Source organism: Eleginops maclovinus, chromosome 6, assembly GCF_036324505.1.
Source record: "Eleginops maclovinus isolate JMC-PN-2008 ecotype Puerto Natales chromosome 6, JC_Emac_rtc_rv5, whole genome shotgun sequence".
Taxonomy (NCBI): domain Eukaryota; kingdom Metazoa; phylum Chordata; class Actinopteri; order Perciformes; family Eleginopidae; genus Eleginops; species Eleginops maclovinus.
Window position 1 is genome coordinate 11,500,454 of NC_086354.1, and position 24,137 is coordinate 11,524,590.

Genomic DNA, 24,137 nt, shown 5'->3' on the forward strand with positions numbered 1-24,137 from the left:
CACACACACACACACACACACACACACACACACACACACACACACACACACACACACACACACACACACACACACACACATACACATAGTTGCAACAGGTTACACATTGAAATTGTTGAAATTCAAGATGAACAGAGATAAGGAGGGTTTAAGTTTGAGGACAATGAGATGCATCAGTTACTCTTCTCCTTCCTTTTGTTACTTTTTATTATGTTACAAACAGTCCTTGTGCTCCTCTTTGCATCTGGCCTGCCATGGTTTCCAGAGCAGCCACTGAATGCAGAGCAAATCCCTGAATGTCTTTTGCATCATTTGTTCTCTCGCCTCTCTGTAACCCCTTATTTTCAGCTAGAGAATGCATTGAACATAAGTAATGGTTTTAGGTAACGCTGGATGCTTAAAACCTCCCTGCTCATCCTCATCCCCCGCTCCCTCTCTTTCTCCCTTTACTGAGGTGGTTGCAGTCATCCTGGCGACAGGCTGCATCTCTCTCTCTCTCTCTCTCTCTCACTCTCTCTCTCTCTCTCTCTCTCTCTCTCTCTCTCTCTCGCTCATCACTTGGGTTGAAACCAAACAAGTGAAACTAACACTGCTTTGTTTTTGTTCGTACACCATTTCACATGAGGAATCCTTCAAGGACACAGCAGCTGCATCTAGCACTTATCTTTATTAAGACACACAACAGTTTCAAAATACAAAAACAATGTTCATAAGCAGCTTGTTTATGCTAGTTTCTTTATGTGGATGACTTAATTCTCACAATGCTGTGATTAGGCTACTGTTCTTTATTTTGTCATATAGTTCTGGGTCATGTTTAAATGTATATTGTGATAGGATACCACATAACTTGAATTTCCATTGTGTTTTTCTTGTTCTTAACTCAGGAATAGCATTAATTGTTTAGCCCAATCTGAGATTGTTACTGAGCATTGTGTAAATCAGCAGCCCATCAGTTTCTCAAACAGTGTGGAATTGAATGCCAATTTGATGAGTCATTCTTCAGTAGTCAAGATCGTGTAACCAGTCTGCCACTTATTCTTCTGTCAGCTTTCGGTAGATCACTTTGATATTTCCTGACCCAATTCTCTCTTATTTGAATAAAGTTAAACATGTTTATTATACGCCTCCCCTTCCCTCTTATTGCATATAAACCTGTTCTCCCTACATTATTCCTCTGAAGGTGACTCATCCTATTGAAACCAAATAGGGACAGAGATATTCTTGCGATTCATTTTACTGCGAGGATTTTTACTGTAGGGGGAATATTTTTCATGCAACATATTTTACAATACACAGCATTTTTAAGAATCACAAGAGTTCTGCAATCCTGTTTTAAGACTACAAAATATTAGACTGGTTTATAGCAGGAGCTGGCAGGCCTACTGTAGTTTACCTGCACGGATATTGTATGACACTGGGAGTTGGGCTTCACAATCGATCATTTTATCCTGTATAGTGAGGAGTGAATGATTTTCAAGATGAGATCATTTCAACGTCTGTTGACGTTTACATTTGACCTGTCAATTCAAAAGTCATACAATTGGCATGAGCATACAGGAGCTCTATGGAACTGTTTATTTATCTGCAATTTGCATTCCAATGTTCTCTGTGAATTTGTAGTTTGCTAATCTGTTGGATGTTTAAGCTGTATTCACAGCATTTACTGACCAGAGAGGCCTACCAAAATGACAGGGGGCACTTGCCCTGCCCTCCCCACAGTGTTCACCACTGGCAAATCCCTTCATTTGATGAAATATTATAAATATAGTTTCTCTAACTCAAATGTGATTACTGACTGTATCCAATAGTAGGCCTACATTTCACTTCTAAGCATTAAACGTCCTATACTAAGCTTATTATAATCCTTGCACATTTGCACTATTCCAACAGACATGTGAATATAAGTTATACTTCTTTTTTAAATTGCCAGGCATTGAACTGCAGTGATGATATTGTTAGTCAGTCCTGCAGATGACCCTTTAAAACGCCTGTAAGGGCAGACTGCATGCCATGATGAAGGCAGCAGCAGCGGCAGCGGTAGCCAGTAGTTGTGTGAGGCAGCTCGAGGCAGAGGGGCGGGGAGGGGGCGCAGCCAACGACCACCGACAACCGGGAAACATCCTCCGGTAGCATCGCAGCGCTCACAGACACACAACTGGGGAAGATGGTCGCTGTGCAGACGTCCCCCAACTCGTCTCCGTCGGCGGAGTGGATCGGCTGTCTGGATAAAAGGTTAGTGGATACACTACCACGAGACACTTTCACGGCGTGCATCCCCACACAGCAATGGTTGTGTTTTTAATTCATTCATCCGCGTCAACGTGATCAATAGCAACCGGTGATCGCTGCGTGTGCAGTGTGTGCGTGTGCAATAATGGCATGATACGCCTTGTTTTTAGCTCACAATAGGTTACTGTCATTTTCAGTGAATATAGCCCTCATTCAGTGCTGCAGTGCATAACAATATACTCCCTCTTCTTGTGTGTGCACGGTCAAAAAGGCGTTGGTGGCTTCGAGGTTCACTGGGATGGCTCTGCACTATGGGCAGTGAAATATAAGACGCACATGGTTTATGTCTGTTTGCTTGAATCAAATAGCCATGCATTTTTAAAATACTACCGGTGGCGTGTATGTTGGCCATTTTATTTAAGGACGGATAAGAGGCAGGTCTATGTATTATTTTTTTCTCCAATGTTTGCCATAATGCTGCATGCCAGCCAGTATTCTCTCTGATCAGACCGAACAGGTTAGAATAACTGAACAGCCAATTTAGAAGAAAAAAAATGTGTTATAGAAGCTGTAGAAAATCTTATAGTCCATTCTATATGTTCACTTAACATTAAAGGTGCCATGCAGTGCCAAAGCATACTATCCAAGGGAGAGGGCTTGAATAAATAAAGTCAAATAAAGGGCAGCTATACAGTAATTACTGGAGATGAGGCACCTCACACCTTAAACAAACAATGATACATAAAACATGCAACATACCGCTCACACCCACACATACGGTACATACCTCACTATGACACATCCTCACGTTACTATGGGCAACCTGAATCTACCATCTTGTCTTCTCATCCTCACCTGTATGCGCAAAGTTCAGCATTTAGTAAATTTTTGAAGTGAGTAAGTGGAGGTATGCAACAACTGATTTATTCACATTTGATTAAATAAATTATTGTTTTCTCAGTTGTCAGAAAACTGAAGAAAAAAAAAAATGCTGGGGCCAAAGGTGACATGTACTTGAATAACCACTGATTATGCTTTGAGAAAATCAAACCACAAAACTTTATTTGATTTATTTATGTTATTTATTTGAAAAATGTATATATATATATATATATATATATATACACACATTATTGAGGTTATATATATATATATATATATAAGACCAATTAGTTAGTTGTCTCATTGTTTCAGCATTAGTTAAGTGTAATGTTTTGTTGAATTAAGTGAATTTGGTCAAATCAACATGTGACATTCATTTGTTGTTATGGGTGTGGTCTTTATTGATATTTTCACAATATGGTGTAGGATAAAAGGAAAATTCCACCAAATATCACACTACAGTCCTATATATTTTCAGCTAATTGCAGCAGTAGGTGGGTGTGAGTGAGGGGCAGTCAGGGTCGTAAGATTAAACTGGACAAGATCTCATTGAAGAGCACTCAGTGCTCCTCAGCTATGCACCCCCTCATTCAATCAATATCCGTCTCTGTGTGTATGTGTGTGCCCTGTGTCATCTACAGTAACTGTTGATGTGAAGACTATGAGGCGAGGAGAGGGAGAAGCTGAAAGGAAGACAGAGGTTAAGATACAACTGTCTTTATATATATATGTCCAAGGACGTTTATTGCAGTGAGTGTGAATTATATGACATAAGATTAGATTTGTTTTGCCCCTTGTTTTGCCCTAGGTAAAGCATCTGTGTCAACAGAAAAGAAAAGAAGTGCTCTAAGTTAAACCTGTTGTCTCATACACACATTATTGAGGTTAATTTGCAAAGATGACAAGGCTGGATGAGTAATATGATGAGTAATTATTAAATAATAAATTGTTAATGGAGATGTGCTGATGCTGCTTTAGTATTCAGTGTTTTTAACAGATCTCAGTTTTGATAGAATGAGTGTCGAGAGGGCCTGCATTCAAGGCTATCCCTGCTAAAGTAACGTGTTTATCTCCCACCTCTGGGAATGTGTTGGTATTGGTGGTCTGACATTTTGGTTGGCTTCCACAAATAAACCTATGATTTATCACAAATAAACCTATGATTTATTTGTCCGGAAACAGATGGATGTTTTCTAAAACAATCGGCAGAACCTTCTGGTGCTTCTCTGTTTTCTCTTCAGTGTGCTGGTCGATGTGTTAAACCTGCATGCGCATACGTGCGTGTGTGTGGCCATTAGTTGTGGTTGAAAGCTGAGATCTCTGCTGACATGAACTGAGGCTGAGGAAGGGAGAAGTCAAGGAAGAGAGACAAGAGGGCTGGGGGGAGAGTGAGAGAAGGTGAAAAGCTCTCAGGTCACATCCGTCTCACACCCACAAGGGAGGAAGATTCCTCTGGACAGGCAGGGAGTGAGAAAACAGGACAATGATAAAAAGAAAAATACCAGAATTCAACCGGGGAATTAAAACTGACGTAGCTTAACAGTTTACTGCAGACAGATGGGTGAAGGGTGATTCTGGTATTGCTCATTCAACCCTAGTTAACCTGCCTGTCTTTCCCTATAGGAGTGTGTGGGAGTCCACCTGTCTAAACCATTAACCCCCAGCCTACACTGGGATATGATGCTCTATTGCAGGACCAAGGACACATACAGTAGGAGGATGATGGGAGGATGAGTCAGACAAAAAAGCGATAGAAAGACAGAAAGAGAGAGAATAGACCCTCTCTCTAATGGCTTTGAGCTCGTGGCAGATGTTGTGTTGTGCAGTGAAGCCCTTCAGGCTCAGTGTGTTTATCTGGGAGCAGCGTCCAGGCTACTGCTCAGGAACACAAATATATGTGTTTATCTGTGTATATGCATGTGGGTGAAAGAGGAGTTGCCTGTGAGCTTTCAAAGCAGAAATAAGGGCATAATAATGGGAGGATGGTGAGTGCCGGTGTGTTAGTGGTGTGGCTTAATGGATAGAGGGAAACCAGGATTTGCAAGTAATGGAAAGGAGAAAATTGGTTGCTTTAAGATGAAAGAGGGTCATTTGTTCTTTTATCCGTCTTGCCTACCGTATTCCTGTGAAGAACTGGCATGTCTTGAGAGCGGAGAGGAGACAAATTTGAGATTAGTGAAATGTTTAGTGGAGGCAAAGAAGAGAAAGCTGGAAGCAATAAAAGAGGAAGCAGTGGAAGTAAGAGAGGGGATAGACAGCCTCTTGACTGTGAAAGAAGAAGCCTACAAGCATTAGCTATTCTGTATGAACACACACACACACACACACACACACACACACACACACACACACACACACACACACACACACACACACACACACACACACACACACACACACACACAGAATGAGCTGCTAGTAAATAAAAACAAGTGAATGAATGGGACTGACTGCTGTGTGTCACTATGAACCGTTTTGGCGCTGTGTTTTCTTTCCACCACATCACAGAGCAGAATGTTTAAGCTCTCACATCAACCTTCTGTGGGCTCTTGTGTCCGTGTAGACGTCCAATAATTATGTGCTTCTGTGTGTGTGTGTGTGTGTGTGTGTGTGTGTGTGTGTGTGTGTGTGTGTGTGTGTGTGTGTGTGTGTGTGTGTGTGTGTGTGTGTGTGTGTGTGTGTGTGCGCGCGCTCGGAATTTAACGTATTAGAAATAGCAGCAGTACAAATTAGATCTTACATCAACACCCTGTGGGGGGTCCAAGCCCGGAGAAGTAACGCCTGCAGCTCTCTACTCTTATCGCTAAGACACCAGACCGAACAATGAAACACGCACGCACGCACGCATGCACGCACACACACACACACACACACACACACACACACACACACACACACACACACACACACACACACACACACACACACACACACACACACACAATATAAGTAGTTAACACGAAAACAATAGAGCTGCTTTTTTATTTTAAAAGGACTATCTATACCAAGCAATTTTTCACGTGCCAGTCCATTAACTCCTGATTGCAAATGTTCAACATACTGTTAACTGCTTTTCCAAAGCATTGTACTGTAGGCTTTTGATTGATTTCTTACTCTCCACATGCAGATGGTGAGTAAGATAATCCATCACAGTTACCAATTGACGTCATGCAGTTAATCATTTTATGAAAAATAATTTTACAGTTAAAAGGCCAAATCTAGAAATAATGAAATAAAAACTATGGTTCTCTAAAACCTAAGGTTAGATCTAATGATGTTATTTCTCCACACAGGCCTTCGGAGCGCTCGGGAGAAGATGTTGACATTATTCTGACCAGACTGAGAGAGGTCAAAGCTTTCCATAGGTTCCCACCTCCCCTCCTACTGCAGATCTGTGCCTCGGCCTTCTATGAATGCCTTGACAAAGGCATCACGTGTATGTAACTACTGACAATTTGCAAATGGTTGGATTATGAAATATAATAGTGCACATATGTTGTCATGTTATCATGTAGCAGTCGTGCTACAGAAAATTATGTTTTATAATACTTACTCTTTTCATTTTCATTCATAAACACATACCTCTCCACAAATTATGCAAGCTATTTGTGGCTTTTATTGCATTATTTATTAATCCGTACATTTTTCCAATAATTGTTCTGTTTATTTCCCAAAGCCTGAGATAAGGTCTTTACACTGTTTCATTTCGATATTCATTTACAATAATTATTTTTTGATCAACCTATCCATAAACAAACCAGTTTATTCAGTCACCAATAAATCTTTGCAACTATTTTACAATTTGAAATTACAGTGGGCATTTTGAATAAGCATAACAACACAAGGGTGATCAGAAAATATATTAAACATTTTGCCAAAGGAACTTTGTGTGTTAGGAAATAAGATAATTTTATTGTATGGTGTAAACATATTTTACTGTCCGCAGTGTTCCGACAGGGGGACATAGGCACCAGCTGGTATGCTGTCCTGTCTGGCTCTCTGGATGTCAAAGTGTCGGAAACTGCCAACCACCAGGTAAGAACAAATTCAAGAGAGATTAAGTTATAGTGTAGATCATGCATCATTAATTGCTTATTTGAACTTGTGCTGCTGTGTGTCTGTTCTGTTTCCTGTTTATCATTTGAATCACAAATTAATAAATGAGGATGAGTTGAATCTTTAATCATCGACACTATGGAATGCATTTGGTAATTTCCTTTCTATTTGTATAAAGTGGTTGATTACCATGGCTGCCATTGACCTATTTGTATTATTTTTGTCATAAGATCTTTGTGAAGATGTAGCCTGCTCTACAAGTGCTTCTCATTTAGATTGCTGCTGGTCCTGTACGACTCTTCTCAATGCGGACATCGTTTCAGTACATCAGCTCATGTCTCCCTGCTTAAATATGCCAGAGCAAAGCTGCACAAAACAAGTCCACTGAGAGTTGAGCCTTCTGCTGCGTTATACCCTTTATGGCAGAGTGTGGAAAATAGGGTATACTGTACATAGCACGAAGAGTCGAACAGCTACTGGGGGAAGACAGAAGGAGAGAGAGAGAGAGTGAGAGAGAGGATTTGTTCCCTGTTTAAGATGTTGATAAAAAGCTCCTCCATTGTGTGTCCTTTTCATGTATTTTGTATGTAGCCCTAAAGAGCCACTGGTGGCCTAGTTTCTGTGGCTATATTTGAAATGTCAGTTTGGACAGCTGTAAGGGTTTTAAAAGCATGCACAGTATTTGTCTAAATCAATGGAGTGTCGGTATGTGGGTTTTCACATTTATCTGTACTCGCTTGCCTCTAGACTGTCCAATTATATACAGAGCCCAGGGATGTTTTTCTTACAGAAGACTCTGTTTACCCGTCCCTCATATTTGAATCTATTTGCATTATTTACCATATATTAATCTGTCTGCTCTTCATGTCTGTCCATTTTTATAAAGCAAACCTTTTGATATATCTTTTTGCTACCGCTGGGTCGTGTGTAGGCCTGCAGCGATTAGTCTGAATGGGTCATGTTACTTTGAAATTTAGTCAGTTACTGAACAAATTACATTTCTTTTTTAATTACCAATGTTATCCATTGGATCACATTATAGTATTTTTTACATTTTAAATCAAACATTGAAAATAAATAATGCACCTTTTTTAGAAGTAAAAAAAAACTGCTTCCTCAATAAATTGCCGTATTTTAAAGATTGCATCAAAAATGTAAGCATGTAATCTCTCTAATGCCACAATAATCAAATTGCACAGTTCATATGAAATCAGGGCTTATTGAACCCATAATTTGTAACCTGAATACATATTCCTAATTTATGAAATCGGTTACTACCCACCTCCTTTACTTTGTCTTAACAAGTTAATATAATTAATATTGGTTTTGACCTGTTGGTCAGACAAAACAAGACATTTAAAGACAACACGTTGGACACTAGAAAGTGTGATTAACTGAAAATGTAATGCAGTTTAATCGACTATGAAAATATTCATAAAGTTTGCCAGCTGAGCAGTTTCACACTTGTGAAATTCACTTTTAAGCCACTAGCAGAGCCAGTATAGGTGACCATTATTACTGTGTTAAAGTGCTCATTTCACTTTCACACAGGCAGTAGTTTAAACTAATATTTTGTATTGTTGAACAGGATGCAGTCACTATCTGTACACTGGGGATCGGGACAGCGTTTGGGGAGTCCATCCTGGACAACACACCACGCCATGCTACCATTGTCAGCAGGGAGACCAGCGAGCTGCTCCGTATCGAACAGAGGGAATTCAAGAGCCTCTGGGAGGTGAGAGACAAACTGCGTTTAGTTGTGAGTGTGAGCAGCAACCTCATGATTCAACATGAACTCGGTCTTGGTATCCAAAGCTTTTCCTCCCTAAAAACGTTTCTCAATTGAGACGATCATTTCAAGACAATATCCGAATGTAATTGTGCCTTCAACCACAAGAGGGCTGTCCACCGTAAGGGTAAATTCTGCTGACACACACCTCAGGTGCTGGATGTTTATATTATTTACAGTACAAGGCATGATGATCTATATACAGTATGTGTTACATATTTATTGCAGGCAGTGTAGTGGCAGTGTACATATTACCACTGTGGGCTACAGTTTCCTCCTGGGCTCATGTGCAGATATAATTTTTAACACATTTTGATTGTGTTACAACGGTTACATACATAGAGAGGATTTTATCGTCACATAATGTAGACTGGTTATAATGAAACTCTTGCTGATTAGGGAACGTAGACAACAATATGGGGTGTCCAGTCAGGACACGGGAGGCAGGTTTATTAACTGGATATGGATATGGATATGGATGGATGCACAGGCACTCAAGCAATACACTATTACCGAAATGTGTATACATGGTTCTAAAAAAAAGAAAGAAACAACAGCATTAACTAATATTAGATCTACACTTTTCTACAATTAAAAACACAGTTACTTATACACACATAAAAGGTTACAACTCAATATAAACCAACAAAGAAACAGCTGATAAACCTATAACTTAACTTTACAAATTACTAACAGAGTACTACTATTTAAATAACAAATACACATTACTTACTTGTGGTCACGGAGGCACACAAGCGCAAACTGACTCTTCGCTGTAAGGCTGATCAGCCACTTTTTTGTTTAATGAGCCAGCAAACACAAATTTGAAGGCGCTGTGGTCTAGCTACGGAGTGATTGTCTCTAATCCGTCTCTAAGTGACCTAATGATATAAAAAAACAAATATCTTAAGGTTTTGGAAATGGATTTGAATATATCATGAATTTATGACGTATAGATTGATGATATTGAAGGGATTAAGATATTAGCCGATGCAGATAGACACTGTCACCTCTTCTTCCAAATCGTCATACACTGGGGGCATTACAATAGGTAAGAGTATTGATATTCCTGGGTACATGCTGCAGATGCAACCTCCTTCAATAAAACACACCACACCTAAAGCTGGGGGAAAAGCCAGTTCAACCATAGTATTGAATAATTTTGATCACTCCTGAATATAAATACTCCGCAGATATATCGGATATAATGTAGCAGAGACTGTGTCATGGAAATTGGAAGCTTTGGATTGGATGCTGGAATCTTTTGTTGTGTGTTGGTTTTGTAGTGGATGTCTCTCAGGGGGTCTCCTTGTTGAGGTTAGCCCCTCCATTCACCGGGTCTCTCTCAGACAGGAAGTGCTGGCAGAGCAGTGGATACGTTTATTGTGGTTCTTGTCGACTACATGTGTCTGCTATGTTGTTTGATCAGGCTGTCTAATTTTTGCATTGTCATGTCAAAAACATCCAGTTTTCCATGAGAAAAAACTGCAGTTATATTAGATATTAATCAAGAATATAAAGGTTGTAATTGTTTTTGCTTTGAACAACCTCTTTGTAAAATGTCTCTAAAAATGAATGCTGCTTTGCTGGCTATTTTGTTTTCAGTACAAAACAGATTCAACCATTCATAGTTGCAATTAAAAAAATAATGACCTCTCCAGTTTTGTTATAACTAGATGAATATAAATTGGGTTTAGCGAAACGTGATATCTGAACTTTAAGGGAGGATGCAAAAGTGAGATTAGACAATAATTGGTTATTAAAGCGTGTGCCCCGTTATTATCAGGCTTGTAGTGAGTTTGTTTGTCAGCTAAGTGCACTCAGCTCCCCTCTGCTGTCTATTTCAGGATTGTAAAACATAAAACATAGCCTGAGGTTTTAAATCTCATTCAGCTCATAGTAAAAGGATCTTTGTGTTTTGTGTCTGTGTGTGTATGTGCATGGACTAATTTGTGTGCATGTGCTTGTGTGTGACGAGGACTATAAAGCCAAAGGATAAATTCGGCCATGTGTTTGATGAAAGGATAAAAGTAAAAAAAGGGCTGCTCCATAATTCAAACACCAAGTGGAGAATAAAAGGATGAATTAACAACAAGGTATAAATGTTAAACAGCGTTTCTGACTGATATGTAAACCTGTTAACACACAATATTGCAGACAGCTGATTGGTTGGCCTGTAGTGTGGCAGGCTTGTATTGTTAAGTCTTTCTCACTTTATTTCCCTTTCACCTGCTCTACTTTTCTCCTGCCCACTTCCTCTCTATTGGCCATGTTCTGTTTTTTGCCAGCCTCCTTCCTCTCCTCCCTCTCTGTCCTCAGCCTCGCTACTTTCTTTCTCTTTTCTGTCTCCTTTTCTCTGTCTCCCCCTCCCTCTCTCTTTCTCCTCCTCCACTGGAGTAGCTCGGTCATACAGAGATTCGGATCACCGTGGTAACCTGTGAGAGGAAATTGGTCTGGTTTTTGGCTGGATCGCTGCGAGAGAGGGAAAGTGAGAGACAGAGAGAGACACTGGAGCGACTATGTGCGAAAGAGAGAGAGAGGAAGAGTGAGCAGCTTGTTTTGTGCAGGATACTATCCGGTGGCTTGTGTGTGAGTTGTAAAGGAGCAGAGGGCAGCTCTCTGGGGTTTCAATTCCCTCTGCAATAGGGGGCATTAGGCTGAAGTGTGTTCCTTCAGGTGAGTCTTACTCCTCAATGTGGGAATGAAAGATAACTGTAATGTTTTCTTATGTTTATTTCTGTTGTCTTTAACCTAATTAAGTTATTTAGCCATGGTGGTCCTGGTCGTGTGTGTGTGTGTGCAAGAAAAAACAGGGATTATCAGGGAAGTGTTTGTGTCTTTAGATAAAACAGATGCCTTTTCTGTCTCTCTCTCTGTAAGTGTATGAGTTTGTGTATGTTTAAAAAGGCATGATTTGGTAATGACCTTGCAGAAGTAGAAGTATGGCACACTCAAAGTAATCTGCTGTGTTTATTTCTTGGAGAATCACTGCTTTAGAAATGCAAATATGTTTAATTGTTTCAGATGCTGTAGAGGCAGAATCTGTACACATTGAGAGGCACCGGATGCTCTCATTAAGGCTGTTGTTCAATGCTGCTGTGATTGTGCGTGTGTGTGGGTTATATAATGTTAGTTGTTCTGCATGTAAATGATCTTGATTGTACAAAGGGCTTTGTTTTGAGGGCACTTGCAGTGTGTGTTTGAAACAATCTCTTTGTGTGTGTTGGAGGAAGACAGAAAGAAAAGAAATGACTTTTGAAATTGAATAACGGAGGATTTCTTACAAATGATGTAATAATAGGATGTCCATTGATAAAATAGACACACATTGTGATGCAAGTGTACCTTTGTTTTGTAGAAGTATCGTCAGAGCCTGGCTGGACTCTTGGCCCCTCCTTATGGAGCTATGGAGAGTGGATCCAACAATGACAGTGAGTAGACACTAGAATTAAAGAAACACTGTACTGTAAATACTGCTTTACGGTTTAATTACTAAAGTGTTTACTTGTTCATAAACAATGGATATAGTAACTGAGCATATTGAAAGGTCATACAATCAATGATGAATGTAGCATAACAAGTATTTTCACTTGAAAAGGAAGGAAAGCCACATTTTTGCAAAGAAAATAACACAGACTAGAAAATGTTGAATATCTTTTATTTTACTCCTGCTTCCTTTTCAGCAAATTATACTTTTTTGACATCTAGTGTTATCAGGATCTACAGTGTAACATGCCTCCCAGTATTTTCATTGGGATTTTGGGTTCTATGCCTGGATCTGGGCTTTAAAGGTTAATGTCATTGTGAACTCACTTTTTTTTATCCAATTCTCATGAATCCAAAATCTTAAGAAGGCTTTTAGGGATTTTTCTTAAAATTGAGTGTAGACATTCATTTTAACCGGAGAATGAAGTGATTAGAAATTGGTGATCAAAGGTCATAATAATAATAATACGCTAATGAGGAATATTTAACACAAATGTCTATAAGGTTAAAATGTTAAGGGCGATAAGATGTTTAGCAGACATGAATGTGAGCTGCAATTTGATTGGTTGGCAGAGGCATGCAACCGTATAACCGTTGTATTCTAGTTTAGCACGTTCTGTGTTCGGTACAAAAGGAATAGTTTGTATTCATAGTTTTTGTAGTGAAAAGTATTCACACTTTGTAAGAAATCTTCAATTTAACTTCAACATTTGTTTCCTCCTCAGGACTCACCGACAGAGACAACATGAACTCAGACTCTGCAAACAAAACTCAAAACAAGGTAAACACTCTCCGCAGCTCACTGCCCAGATCCTGAAGGTCTGTCCTGGCTTTGTTTAGGAAGTAAAAACAAGTTCTGCATGGCAACTTGATCCTTTTAATAAACTCTGCCAGCATGTTTTGGAGACTTATGCACTTCCTCTCGGCACACAAAGCATGAATGAACCAAAGTCACAACAACCAATATACTGTGGGCCAGGCCGCTTCAGTTTGTCCTGTGTCCCTCTACGCCTCACTGCTTGTGTCAGAATATCTATAGAGACAGGGCATTGAGGTTTGAGGAAAATGTACATTTTAGTCTTGTATGTTTGATAGAGCTGGTGGTATATTGAAGGATGTTGTGATGTTTGCCAAAATGCTAAATCAGAATAAGGTTTAAAAAACACAATCCAGGAAGTCTTACTTGATTTAGGTGTCGGAGGCAAAGACACTGGTAACTGTTCAACTCTTAATGCTATGTACCAGTAGCAGCTATGTACCGGGAAAATAAAGTAAATTCAACCAGTGTCATAAAATTGGTCACTGCTGCATACTTTCATGTTTTCGTGAAAGAATCAGAATGCCAGAATGCATTTTGAAGGTGTATGCGTTCGGATAAGGGACGAGTGATGACTCACAGCTGTGATCCTCTGTAGTTATGCTAATGCGAGCTAATGCATGCACGTAGAAGAAAGATCCCATCTGCCCAATTAGCAAGCCTTTCATTTGTTGTTTTCAACAGCAGTTGTATGTGTGTACACATCTGCTTTAACACTCTCTTTCTAAGGTGCAGGTGTGATTTGTAGAGGAGGTTTTGCATGTAAGTTATGGGGTTTTTGGTACAGTTTTATTTTGGTTTGGCTGTTTAGTGCCATTACAAGCACAAGTATTGCAAGTATTGACTCTTGGATTAAAGTTAATCAACCAAATGACTCTGCTGTGTGTGTGTGTGTGTGTGTGTGTGTGTGTGTGTGTGTGTGTGTGTGTGTGTGTGTGTGTGTGTGTGTGTGTGTGTGTGTGTGTGTGTGTGTGTGTGTGTGTGTGTGTGTGTGTGTGTGTGTGTGTGTGTGTGTGTGTGTGTGTGTGTGTACTGTAGATCCCTTCAGAGAAGCTGCAGAGAGCGGGGAAAGTTCTCCGCAATGCCATCCTGTCCAGAGCTCCACACATGATAAGAGACAGGAAGTACCACCTCAAGACATATAGGTGAGTACATTTTTCCTTCCATCTCTTTCTGTTCCTTCCTTTAACTTATTTATATAATATTATTATAATTTTTTGGATGTCTTTTTTTGGGGGAATACATTTAACTTTGTAATATGTTGAAATGTTTTTTTCCACTTTAAAAATAAATTAAACACAACATTAATCCCCATATACGTAAACCACATATAGGGCATTATACTCACACATATTTTCTTATCATTAATAACACAATGTGTTCATTTGCTCTTATATTGATAGTATCATTCTAAATGTGTACATCTTATGCTGCTTTTCCTGCTTTAAGTATTATGCTAGTACTATAATATGTACATAAGTTACCCTCACATTTTTACATATTTGAAATGTTTTCCTATAGTGTGTCATTGTAAATACTCTATATGCTTCTGCAAATTGATCCCCCGAGGAAAACAAAAGACTTTCACATTTAATTAAACTTGAATTTATTTGAATTCAAATGTGTGTTTACACAAAATTATGCATGCAACAGCTTTAGGAAATGTTATGGTTTGTGTGTATTGCAGACAGTGCTGCGTGGGCACAGAGCTGGTGGATTGGTTGGTGCTGCAGAGTGCCTGTGTTCTCACCCGGTCCCACGCTGTTGGGATGTGGCAGGCACTACTGGAAGAAGGGGTGCTCAACCACGGTAACTAACACTTTGGCTATCTCCTCATAGTGCTGTTTAGTTTCACTACACTGCATGGATGTCATAACATCCAATACTCAGTTCCCAAACCTCATTTCAAAGTAAGCAATAATGTGTCTCTCTTTGACTCTGAATTGGAGCAGTGTTTATACTAAAAATGAACATCAATCACAGTCAAAGTATAAGCATGAAAACCAGTCTACTAATTAATTAGATGTTTTGAAGCAGGGACATAAAATATAGATTCCAATCTCCGATTCATACACTTCAAAGAAGATGTCTGAAATGTTGTCCTGATGAAAGAAAATAATGAATTACTAAAAGGAAGAAAAAAACAAAACCCTATGGTGATCCATTTCCAATCTAATATCCTATCATGTGACATTACTGTGAAAGTATCGTCCCTGATGCTACTGTGACAATGATGGTACTTAGCTTGCTCACACACAATAAACCTTGTGTAAGCGTGCATTGAAAAATACAGTTTCACCTTTGGACAAAAACATGAATTCTTTAGTCCTATTAAGAACATGGTCCAAGTGGCTCAATTCAGCCTCTTGTGGTTTAAATGAGAATTAAGTGTTTTTTCCCCAACCTGTTTCACACATTATTTTTTTAACTGTTAGAACCTTTGTTGCTTGTTTTTGAGTCCTAAACATCTGAGGTTACTAAAAAAGCTTTGCATGCACAGACTGATTGTCCACAAGTGTACATTGTGTTGTTTGTCCGCTCTTCAGTGGACCAGGAGCTGGGTTTCCAGGACAAATACCTGTTTTACCGATTTCTTGACGATGAGGAGGAGGACACTCCATTACCCAGTGAGGAGGAGAAGAGGGAGAGTGAGGAGGAGCTGCCGGAGACCATCCTCTTCCTTGCTCAGATTGGCCCTGACGCACTGCTGCGCATGATCCTCCGGAAATCGTCAGTAACAGTTCATTGTATTGCTTGAACTCACACTAAACTGAAAATCACAAACCACTGTTTCCTGTTCATGACATTTAATGAAAGCATGTTTAACTAAATGTAATCCCAAAACAACATTTATAGTAATACTATTTTGTGAAGAAATCGTCTGTGGGGACTACATTCTAAACACTTTATTTTAGCATTAGAATGTCATTAAACATTTTTGCTGCAGTTTAATAGGAAGTGAAGCATGCATGAAATGTCTCTGGTGAGTTGATGATGACAAACCCCTGCGTGTGTCTGCAGGCCTGGTCAGAGGACAGGGGATGACCTCGAGATCATCTACGATGAGCTGCTTCACATCAAGGCCTTAGCTCACCTCTCCAACACTGTGAGTCAGACGCTGCACTTTTCTTAAAGGGACAGTACAGGTTTGCAAGAAGGCTTTTCATTTATCAGAACCACTTGCTACAGTTTCTTTGTTTTAAAGACCAGAGGGGGATGTTGTTGTCACTAGCATTAGCGTTTATCTCACCAGTGTAATGGGACTGGTACAAACACCAATCTGCAGTGTGTTGGCAAGCGAGTCCCTAAGTTTTTGTTTTAGCTGCTGTTTTCATAATCCTAGAATCAGTTTTATGTGTATTATGTGGAATCACAATAAATGCTGTTTCATTCAGGAGATTACAGTGATTCACAAAAAGTGTGTTTATTCCATTTGTTACGTTTTCATTCCTCTTTCTCTATTCTGACTCAAAGTGTCCTAAGCTAAACTCTCCATGCACATGATGGAAGGTTGCTATAAATAATCCTTAAAAACCCTGATCTGTGCATATAACTGGTGTCTCATATGTTTTTGCAGTGCAGCTAAATCCATTATGACTTCTGGTTTGTAGGTGAAGAGGGAACTGGCGAGCGTTGTGATCTTCGAGTCACATGCAAAAGCTGGAACAGTGTGTGAGTTTTCCTTTTGTGTAGAACTGCATTTTTGTTTGTTAATATAGGCTAGGGTATTGAAAGTCTGACACTATTGCAGTTGCCTGAGACAAAATTGAGACACCTAAGTCAGTTACTGTGATTACCTTGAGGGCTTCAATTTGAGCACTGTTTGTTTTTGTTTACCTTGTGTTAACCTGGCACCACTTAAAGTATGCTGAGTTATCAGTGAGCATTTTTTTGATTGAAATGTACTTATTACTTTTATAATTAAGAAACATTTATGATGTGATATGTTCACATTTATCCTGCGGCTCACAGTTTGCAGACCTTTGATGTACGTGATGTATGCTTTAGTCATGTTTGTGGGGTGGATTTATGTTTGTCATTATCTTCCAGTGTTCAACCAAGGAGAGGAGGGCACATCATGGTACATCATTCAGAAGGGCTCCGTGAACGTGGTAATCTACGGCAAGGTGTGTTCTTCAATGCATTCACTTACATGTTTCTGCTTCATTTGATACTATTTTAAGAGTGTGTTATGGATTGAAAGGTGTCGCCGATCATGTCTGTTTGGAGCTGACCAGCAGTTTCTGCCCTGCAGGGCTGGGGAACACCAACAGTGGATTTTGGCAAACTCTGCACAGTTAACCATGACTCATCAGTATGATTAAATGGCTTAAGGGATTGTGCGCATACACTATTTCACACCACACACTGATTTACAACCACTGCAGATGCAGAGATGTACTGCACATACTCATGTCCATGCATACACATTGATCACACATGCACGCACAAACACAGACAAGTGCAAATGAATCATCCCAGTCCTGAGTTCTCCAGCTGCTTCCTTATTTATCTTCAGGGCATAAGATGACAGGGAAACTGCCATGTGTCTAAACTTGAATGTTGGAACATGTTTGTTTACGTGTAGGTTCATGTGTATGTGTGTCCCAGGGTGTGGTGTGTACGCTCCATGAGGGTGATGACTTTGGGAAGTTGGCCCTGGTTACGGATTCACCTCGTGCCGCCTCCATCGTCCTGAGAGAAGACAACTGTCACTTCCTACGTGTCGACAAGGAAGACTTCAACAGGATACTGAGGGTAATCAGATGGACATATATCGTGATGTGATATAAATGTAGTACACATGCAACAAACCAGTACATTTGGTCCAAAGAAAGTCACTGCAAAGCCAACGTTCCTCAACTTAAATAAAAAATGCATTTAATTGAACACTATCTGAATACATGGCTTTGGGCTATCTGAAGCCTCAACCTTCACTTTATAAGGTGATACTTCCTGACTGTGATGTCTTTCGCCCTCTTCTGGTAGTGGAGCTGCAGTACATTTATAATAAACCGTTTTTCTTTGTATTTAAAATTGAGCATGCATTTTATTGTGTTTTCAGGATGTTGAAGCCAACACGGTGCGTTTGAAAGAGCATGAACAAGCTGTGCTGGTGTTAGAAAAGAGTCCTCGAGCCTCCACCCTGGGAAGCATCAAGTATGTGTGTCAGTGCAAGTTTTGCATGCTTACTTAAAAGTGTACAGTAGAATGAATCCCTTCTGACATCTACCTTAACTCACCTTTTGCAGGTACACTGTGATATCAGGAACACCAGAGAAGATTTTAGAGCACTTCCTGGAGTCCATGAGGATGGACATACATCAAAGTGAACCAGGTAGCCAATGCAAAATGAATGAATATGCTTTATAAAAAGTAACTTTGAGTCCATTTTTACAGAGAAAGTCCAGAAATTCTATCAAAAAGTATCGCAATGAGAGAGTGAAGGATGGAAAGAGAGAAAAAGCCATCTAGATGGATAAATGATGAGTGTCATGTTCAATTCCTTTTGATTATTTCCTTCCTATCCCATCTGACTCTCTTCCCATTTGCCATCTGTTTTTTTCTTATCTGTTAGACCCGGCAGTGGATGATTTTGTCCTGATGCACAGTGTCTTCATGCCCAACAGCCAGCTGTGCCCTCTGCTCATGGCACAATATCCTTTCCACCATTACTCATACTGATTGTGATACCCTGTAGGTACACTCACAAATTTAGAACTGTTGACAACTCATCTCAGACATGGACTGACATGTTTGTCTTTTGCTGCATACTATAAAAGGGTTAATTCAGTTCTGTTTATAGAAGCGCTGCAGCAATAGTTGACCATCCAGTAATGAACTGTTCACAGAGAGAGCACCTCTTTTCACACCATGTCTGTTAAGTACAGTGCATATCAATCGCCAAAAGAGGTAACACGATGGTGACTGTGGATTTGACCCACTCAAAAAAAGACCTTGCAGTTTTACAAACTGCATTTTATTTCTGGTCTCTGCTAGCATTGCGTGTGAACAGTTACTATGGATGACAAAAGATATGTTTGAGGACTTCAGATGACACTTATTAAACTGAGATCCATAAACTCTCCTGCACTTTCAGCTTGTGGCAATAGGTGCCACTAAAGACAACAGAACAGAGATCTTCAGGATTCTAACTCTCTTGCAATAAAAACATCCAATACTGTGTTTGTACAGGATTTGACAGAAAGTGGATATCACTGTCTCTTTTTGCTACCTCTTTGTATTTATCTTTAACCTATTGTGCACCTACCATGCGGCGTCTCCGCCTGGCTCTGAACAGGAGAGGTTGGAGTATGCTCTCAACAGTAAGAGGAAGGCCCTCATTCTGGCCCTGCGCTGGGCTAACTCGCACACCTACCTGCTACAGGAGGAGCCTGCTGCAATCTCCTTTCTCGAGGTGACCAAAAACAAACTTTTTAATGCAGGAAATGACATACCTTATTAAATGCCATGCATATTCTCAATGCCGTTCTTCTTCTCTGTCCCTGTAGGAGTTGTATGGGAGTGTTTCAAATGATTCTCGGATATTGAGAGGTTTGAAAGACTTTATTCCTGACCTGGAGAAAATTGTCAAATTACAGTACGTTTCCCAGCTGCTGCACCTTAAACTATCACTGTTGTGTTTTATGTATAAGCTACATTATTGTATCTTTTGTGTGTTTCTACACGTTTTGTAGTTCGGAAGAAGCCAAATCCATAAAAAAGGTATACCAGACTACATTTTTTTTAACAAAATTTCCATTTTACTTGTTATATTTCTGTGGAGGCTGACTGCACACTGTCTGGTGTATCCCAACAGAAAACCTTAATACGACAGTTCAGCAACGGAGAGGAAAGGCTGCAGAAGAAACAGCCTATTAGGAATCACGATGACAGTAAGTTGGTCCATGTGTGTGAACATATATATAATTATATTTTAAGCTGAAAGATAATTTGACAACAGTTTGCTGGAATTCTGTGTTATTGTTGTTGTTGTTGTTGTTGTTGTTGTTGTTGTTGTTATAATTTGGCTCGTAGGATTTTTTATCTTTTTTTGTCTGCATCTCTATCTTGTAAACTTTATTTGTAACAAATCTGAATCGGTCACATACCATAGTATTGTATTTCAATGTTATTTTTGTGCGTATAGTCCTATTGAAGGTGTACTGCAGTGATCACACATACACCACTATCCGGGTAGCCGTGGCTGCGACTGGAAAAGAGGTGGTCAGCGCTGTGGCCGAAAAGCTGGGCACCACTGATGAACTGGTGCTGGTCCACCTCGGCTCTGCAGGTGAGAAGAATACAGAAACATTTAGATATGAAGGAGTATTTCACAGCAGCGTTACCTAAAAAGACAGATTATAAATCAGTTCACTCATTGCTAATGAATATTTCCTCGAGCAGGATGAAAACTGTTTAACTGGTTGTACCACGAGCAATGTGTATGCAAGGAGGAGTTGAAGTTGAAAATGGTCTTGGTGTGGGACATATTAGAGTGGTGACGAAAACTCAACTATCCCCGTTTTTGTTACAGAAAAACAAATGGTGAAGCCTAATGACGTTTCAGTGTTTTCTACTCTGAGCATCAATGGCAGATTATTTGCTTGTCCCCGAGACCAGCTCAACGGTCTGGTAAGAGATTCATATTGTCCCTGTTTACTTAAAATGTATGCAGTTCTTTATAAAATGGGATAAAAATATTACCTAGGTGCAGTCTTTGTTGTGATTTCATGTGACAGTGAGGAAACTTAAGCAAGAGTTCACAAAGTGATCGTCAAAGCGGAGACAGCTATGCTTAAAGCAAATTTAAGGCAGTATAAAAATGGATTTTGCTCAAATTGTATTATTTAAAATCACCCACATGTGTAAAAATGTCTTAAATGTAATACATTAGTTGTTTAATCTGTACAAATCTATACTCTGTGTCTTTTTTGTTCTGCAGTTTATTGTAGTTCATGCTCACAATAAACAACTGAATAGAAGCAGAATTTACATTATTAATAAAATAATACATTATTGTATAAATTATTGTATATCACATTATTCTATGTACATTTACAAATCCAAACCTTGCATACAACCAATTATTAATTTAAAAAATGGCATAAAACAACAAAATACAACACAAACACACTTAAACACGGAAAAAATCACAAGCAAAAAACCCTGGACAAGCAGAAAAAAACCAAAGGACTTCTTTGTGAATTAAAGGTGTGTATTTTTGTCCTTGTGCCTCAGACTCCTCTTCCAGACCAGGAGGGTCCGACTGCAGGCTCCATGTCAACCTTTGAGTTGATGAGCTCTAAGGACCTGGCTTACCAAATGACTATGTTTGACTGGGAGCTCTTCAGCTGTGTGCATGAGGTATCACGCACTGTATACACATACACATATACATGTAAAACAACCCCAGGCCAGTAGAAGAACAACAGCATGTACTGTGTTGCTTCATTTACACTTTGAAGTTTATATTCAAGTGTAACCTTTAACAGCAACTGGGCTATTTACAGCTCTTCTTTTAGATTGGTGATGTATCATTGTTCATGATAGAAACCCTGCAGGAGAAATGCTTGATAGATACACTGTAGCAGTTCCTGCTGACTGGCTTGACTCCAATCCTGCTCCCTTTAATGTCCCCCCCTCCCCTCCCCAGCATGAGCTGCTCTACCACACGTTTGGCCGGCAGAGCTTCAGAAGAACCACGGCTAACCTGGACTTGTTTCTGCGGAGGTTCAACCAGGTCCAGCTGTGGGTGGTCACTGAGGTTTGCCTCTGCGCACAGCTCAGCAAGAGAGTCCAACTCCTCAAGAAGTTCATCAAGATTGCAGCACAGTGAGTGGGACCTGCTGCCGACTGTCACACACTTCATACACAGGCCGCTTTGCACACATACACGTCATTTCTTGCTTTTTTGTGTTTGTCCACAGCTGTCGGGAGTTTAAGAACCTGAATTCATTCTTTGCCATCATTATGGGGATGAGCAACCCTGCTGTCAGCAGATTGAGCCAGACGTGGGAGGTAAACTGGATCTAATATGCCTCGATCTAAAGTAACGTGGATGTATGACATTTCTCACTGACGACTTTTGTGTTTCCTGGCAGAAACTACCCACCAAGTTCAAGAAGTTCTATGCTGAGTTTGAGAGTATGATGGTGAGTTAAATTAAATATCATTCAGCACAATGTTATTGGGGTGGCAAGAGAAACCTATAGATGTATGTACTATAGATACATATCCTAAAAAACAACTTGCTGAACAGCTCTATCAGTAGAGATAACAATGATTGTTTGGTGACAGGACCCCTCAAGAAACCACCGATCCTACCGACTCACTGTCACGAAACTGGAACCACCAATCATCCCCTTCATGCCACTCCTACTCAAAGGTATGACTCAGGGCAGAGCACATTAGTACTCCAGCCACGGAATAAACCCTCAGAGGAACATGGCTCTCATTACCTTTCATTCTTTTCCTTAACAGATATGACATTTACACACGAGGGCAACAAGACCTTTATCGACAACATGGTCAATTTTGAGAAAATGGTGAGCTTTTGTGCACATTTAAAGGGCATACGATTAATTTAAAGGGTATGTTTTATGCTTTCATCTCTCAAGTTGTTGTAATATCTAAAGAGCCTCTTATCCCTCTTATCTTTTCAGCGTATTATAGCAAACGCAATTCGGCAAGTGAGGCACTGTAGAAGCCTACCATTCAGTAAGTCTATATTGCTTTATTTTAATAACATTTCCATGATGGATTTAAACATATCTTACCAACCAAATCCCCTTTTCCCTGTTTCCTCTTTTACTGCATTAGATCCTGAGATATGCCAACCCAACAAAAACCAAGCGGAAGTACGGGGTTACGTGAGGAAACTCTGTGTGATCGACAACCAGAGGGCACTGACGCAGCTCTCCTACAGGCTGGAGCCTCGGCGGACATGAGCTCCAGAACTTCCACCGCCATCGCCTTCTCTGTGACGTTAGCATAACAAAAAAACACACACACATTACCTGGATGAAGTAACTCAACACGACTGGCAGTTCAGTAGCAAATCACAATGACTTTAGAACTATGATGGATGACGGACTTATTACTGTGCCATTAAAAGCCTCTTCTTCCTGGACAGACTGAAGCTGTTCAGCTGCCCTCTCGTCGCTGTGTCTTCGCCCCTGGATTGAGGGTTTTAACCTGTACTAGTTGTTATTTTTTGGGACCTGTTAGATAGAACTGTAATGTATAGAACTTGAATCGATTTCCTGCATGACTGAACTTCATAGGCTTTGCGTTCTATACAGTGGATTTCTATCAGAGTGTCCTGTAATGTTGTGCTACCCCAGATGAGATCTAGTTTACAATATATTACTGTACCTGCCTGTAAAACAAACCTTACTCTCCTGATGGTCCTACTCATATACAGAAAGCACCATAAACTGTAGAAACCTAGACTCTTCATTTTCCCTGTTGAATATACAGATAAAAGTGAAATACTTATATACTTCATAATCTACATGATTATATCCAAGTCTTTGAGGATCTTTAGGATTCGTCCTTCTACTAGTCAGACGTTCAAAACTACTAAACAAAGTATTAGCTGGATTAAATCCCTAATTGTTTTGCAAACAGTGTTCAAATTTGTCACTGCAGTATTGCGTTTTATTTTTGCATCGACTTGCAGCTCCTATAGGATATGAATTAATCTAGATGATGAGGCTGCTTGGTATAATGTGTTCTGAGATCACTTTTTCCAAATTGTACTTCTTTGATTTGGAAGCACTGATCCTCGATGCGAAGTCTTTAAAGGCGTCATATACTTCGAGGGGTGGGGGTGGGGTGGGATCTTGTCATCTCAATCCGTGTAATTTTATTTTT

The 24,137-nt window shown here is 39.8% G+C and overlaps 1 protein-coding gene across 2 annotated transcripts; it reads left to right on the forward strand.

Annotated features, from left to right (window-relative positions):
• The first annotated feature begins 2,125 nt into the window (after positions 1-2,125).
• On the forward strand, positions 2,126-24,084 carry LOC134865777 (rap guanine nucleotide exchange factor 4-like). 2 transcript variants are annotated; one of them, XM_063885483.1, is made up of 30 exons: positions 2,126-2,232; positions 6,405-6,547; positions 7,058-7,146; positions 8,756-8,902; positions 12,315-12,387; positions 13,168-13,223; positions 14,298-14,404; positions 14,947-15,068; positions 15,806-15,989; positions 16,281-16,365; positions 16,871-16,931; positions 17,310-17,386; positions 17,871-18,017; positions 18,325-18,419; positions 18,512-18,597; positions 18,838-18,916; positions 19,527-19,677; positions 19,772-19,860; positions 19,958-19,985; positions 20,080-20,155; positions 20,410-20,553; positions 20,797-20,894; positions 21,501-21,626; positions 21,916-22,094; positions 22,190-22,280; positions 22,364-22,414; positions 22,560-22,647; positions 22,743-22,807; positions 22,925-22,979; positions 23,082-24,084. In XM_063885483.1, the coding sequence occupies exons 1-30, from the start codon at positions 2,165-2,167 to the stop codon at positions 23,207-23,209; spliced, it is 2,988 nt and encodes a 995-aa protein (XP_063741553.1). In that variant the 5' UTR covers positions 2,126-2,164; the 3' UTR covers positions 23,210-24,084. The 2 variants fall into 2 exon arrangements, with proteins under 2 accessions (XP_063741553.1, XP_063741554.1); XM_063885484.1 differs by lacking the exons at positions 2,126-2,232; positions 6,405-6,547; positions 7,058-7,146; positions 8,756-8,902 and adding an exon at positions 11,390-11,632.
• The last annotated feature ends 53 nt before the right edge of the window (positions 24,085-24,137 follow it).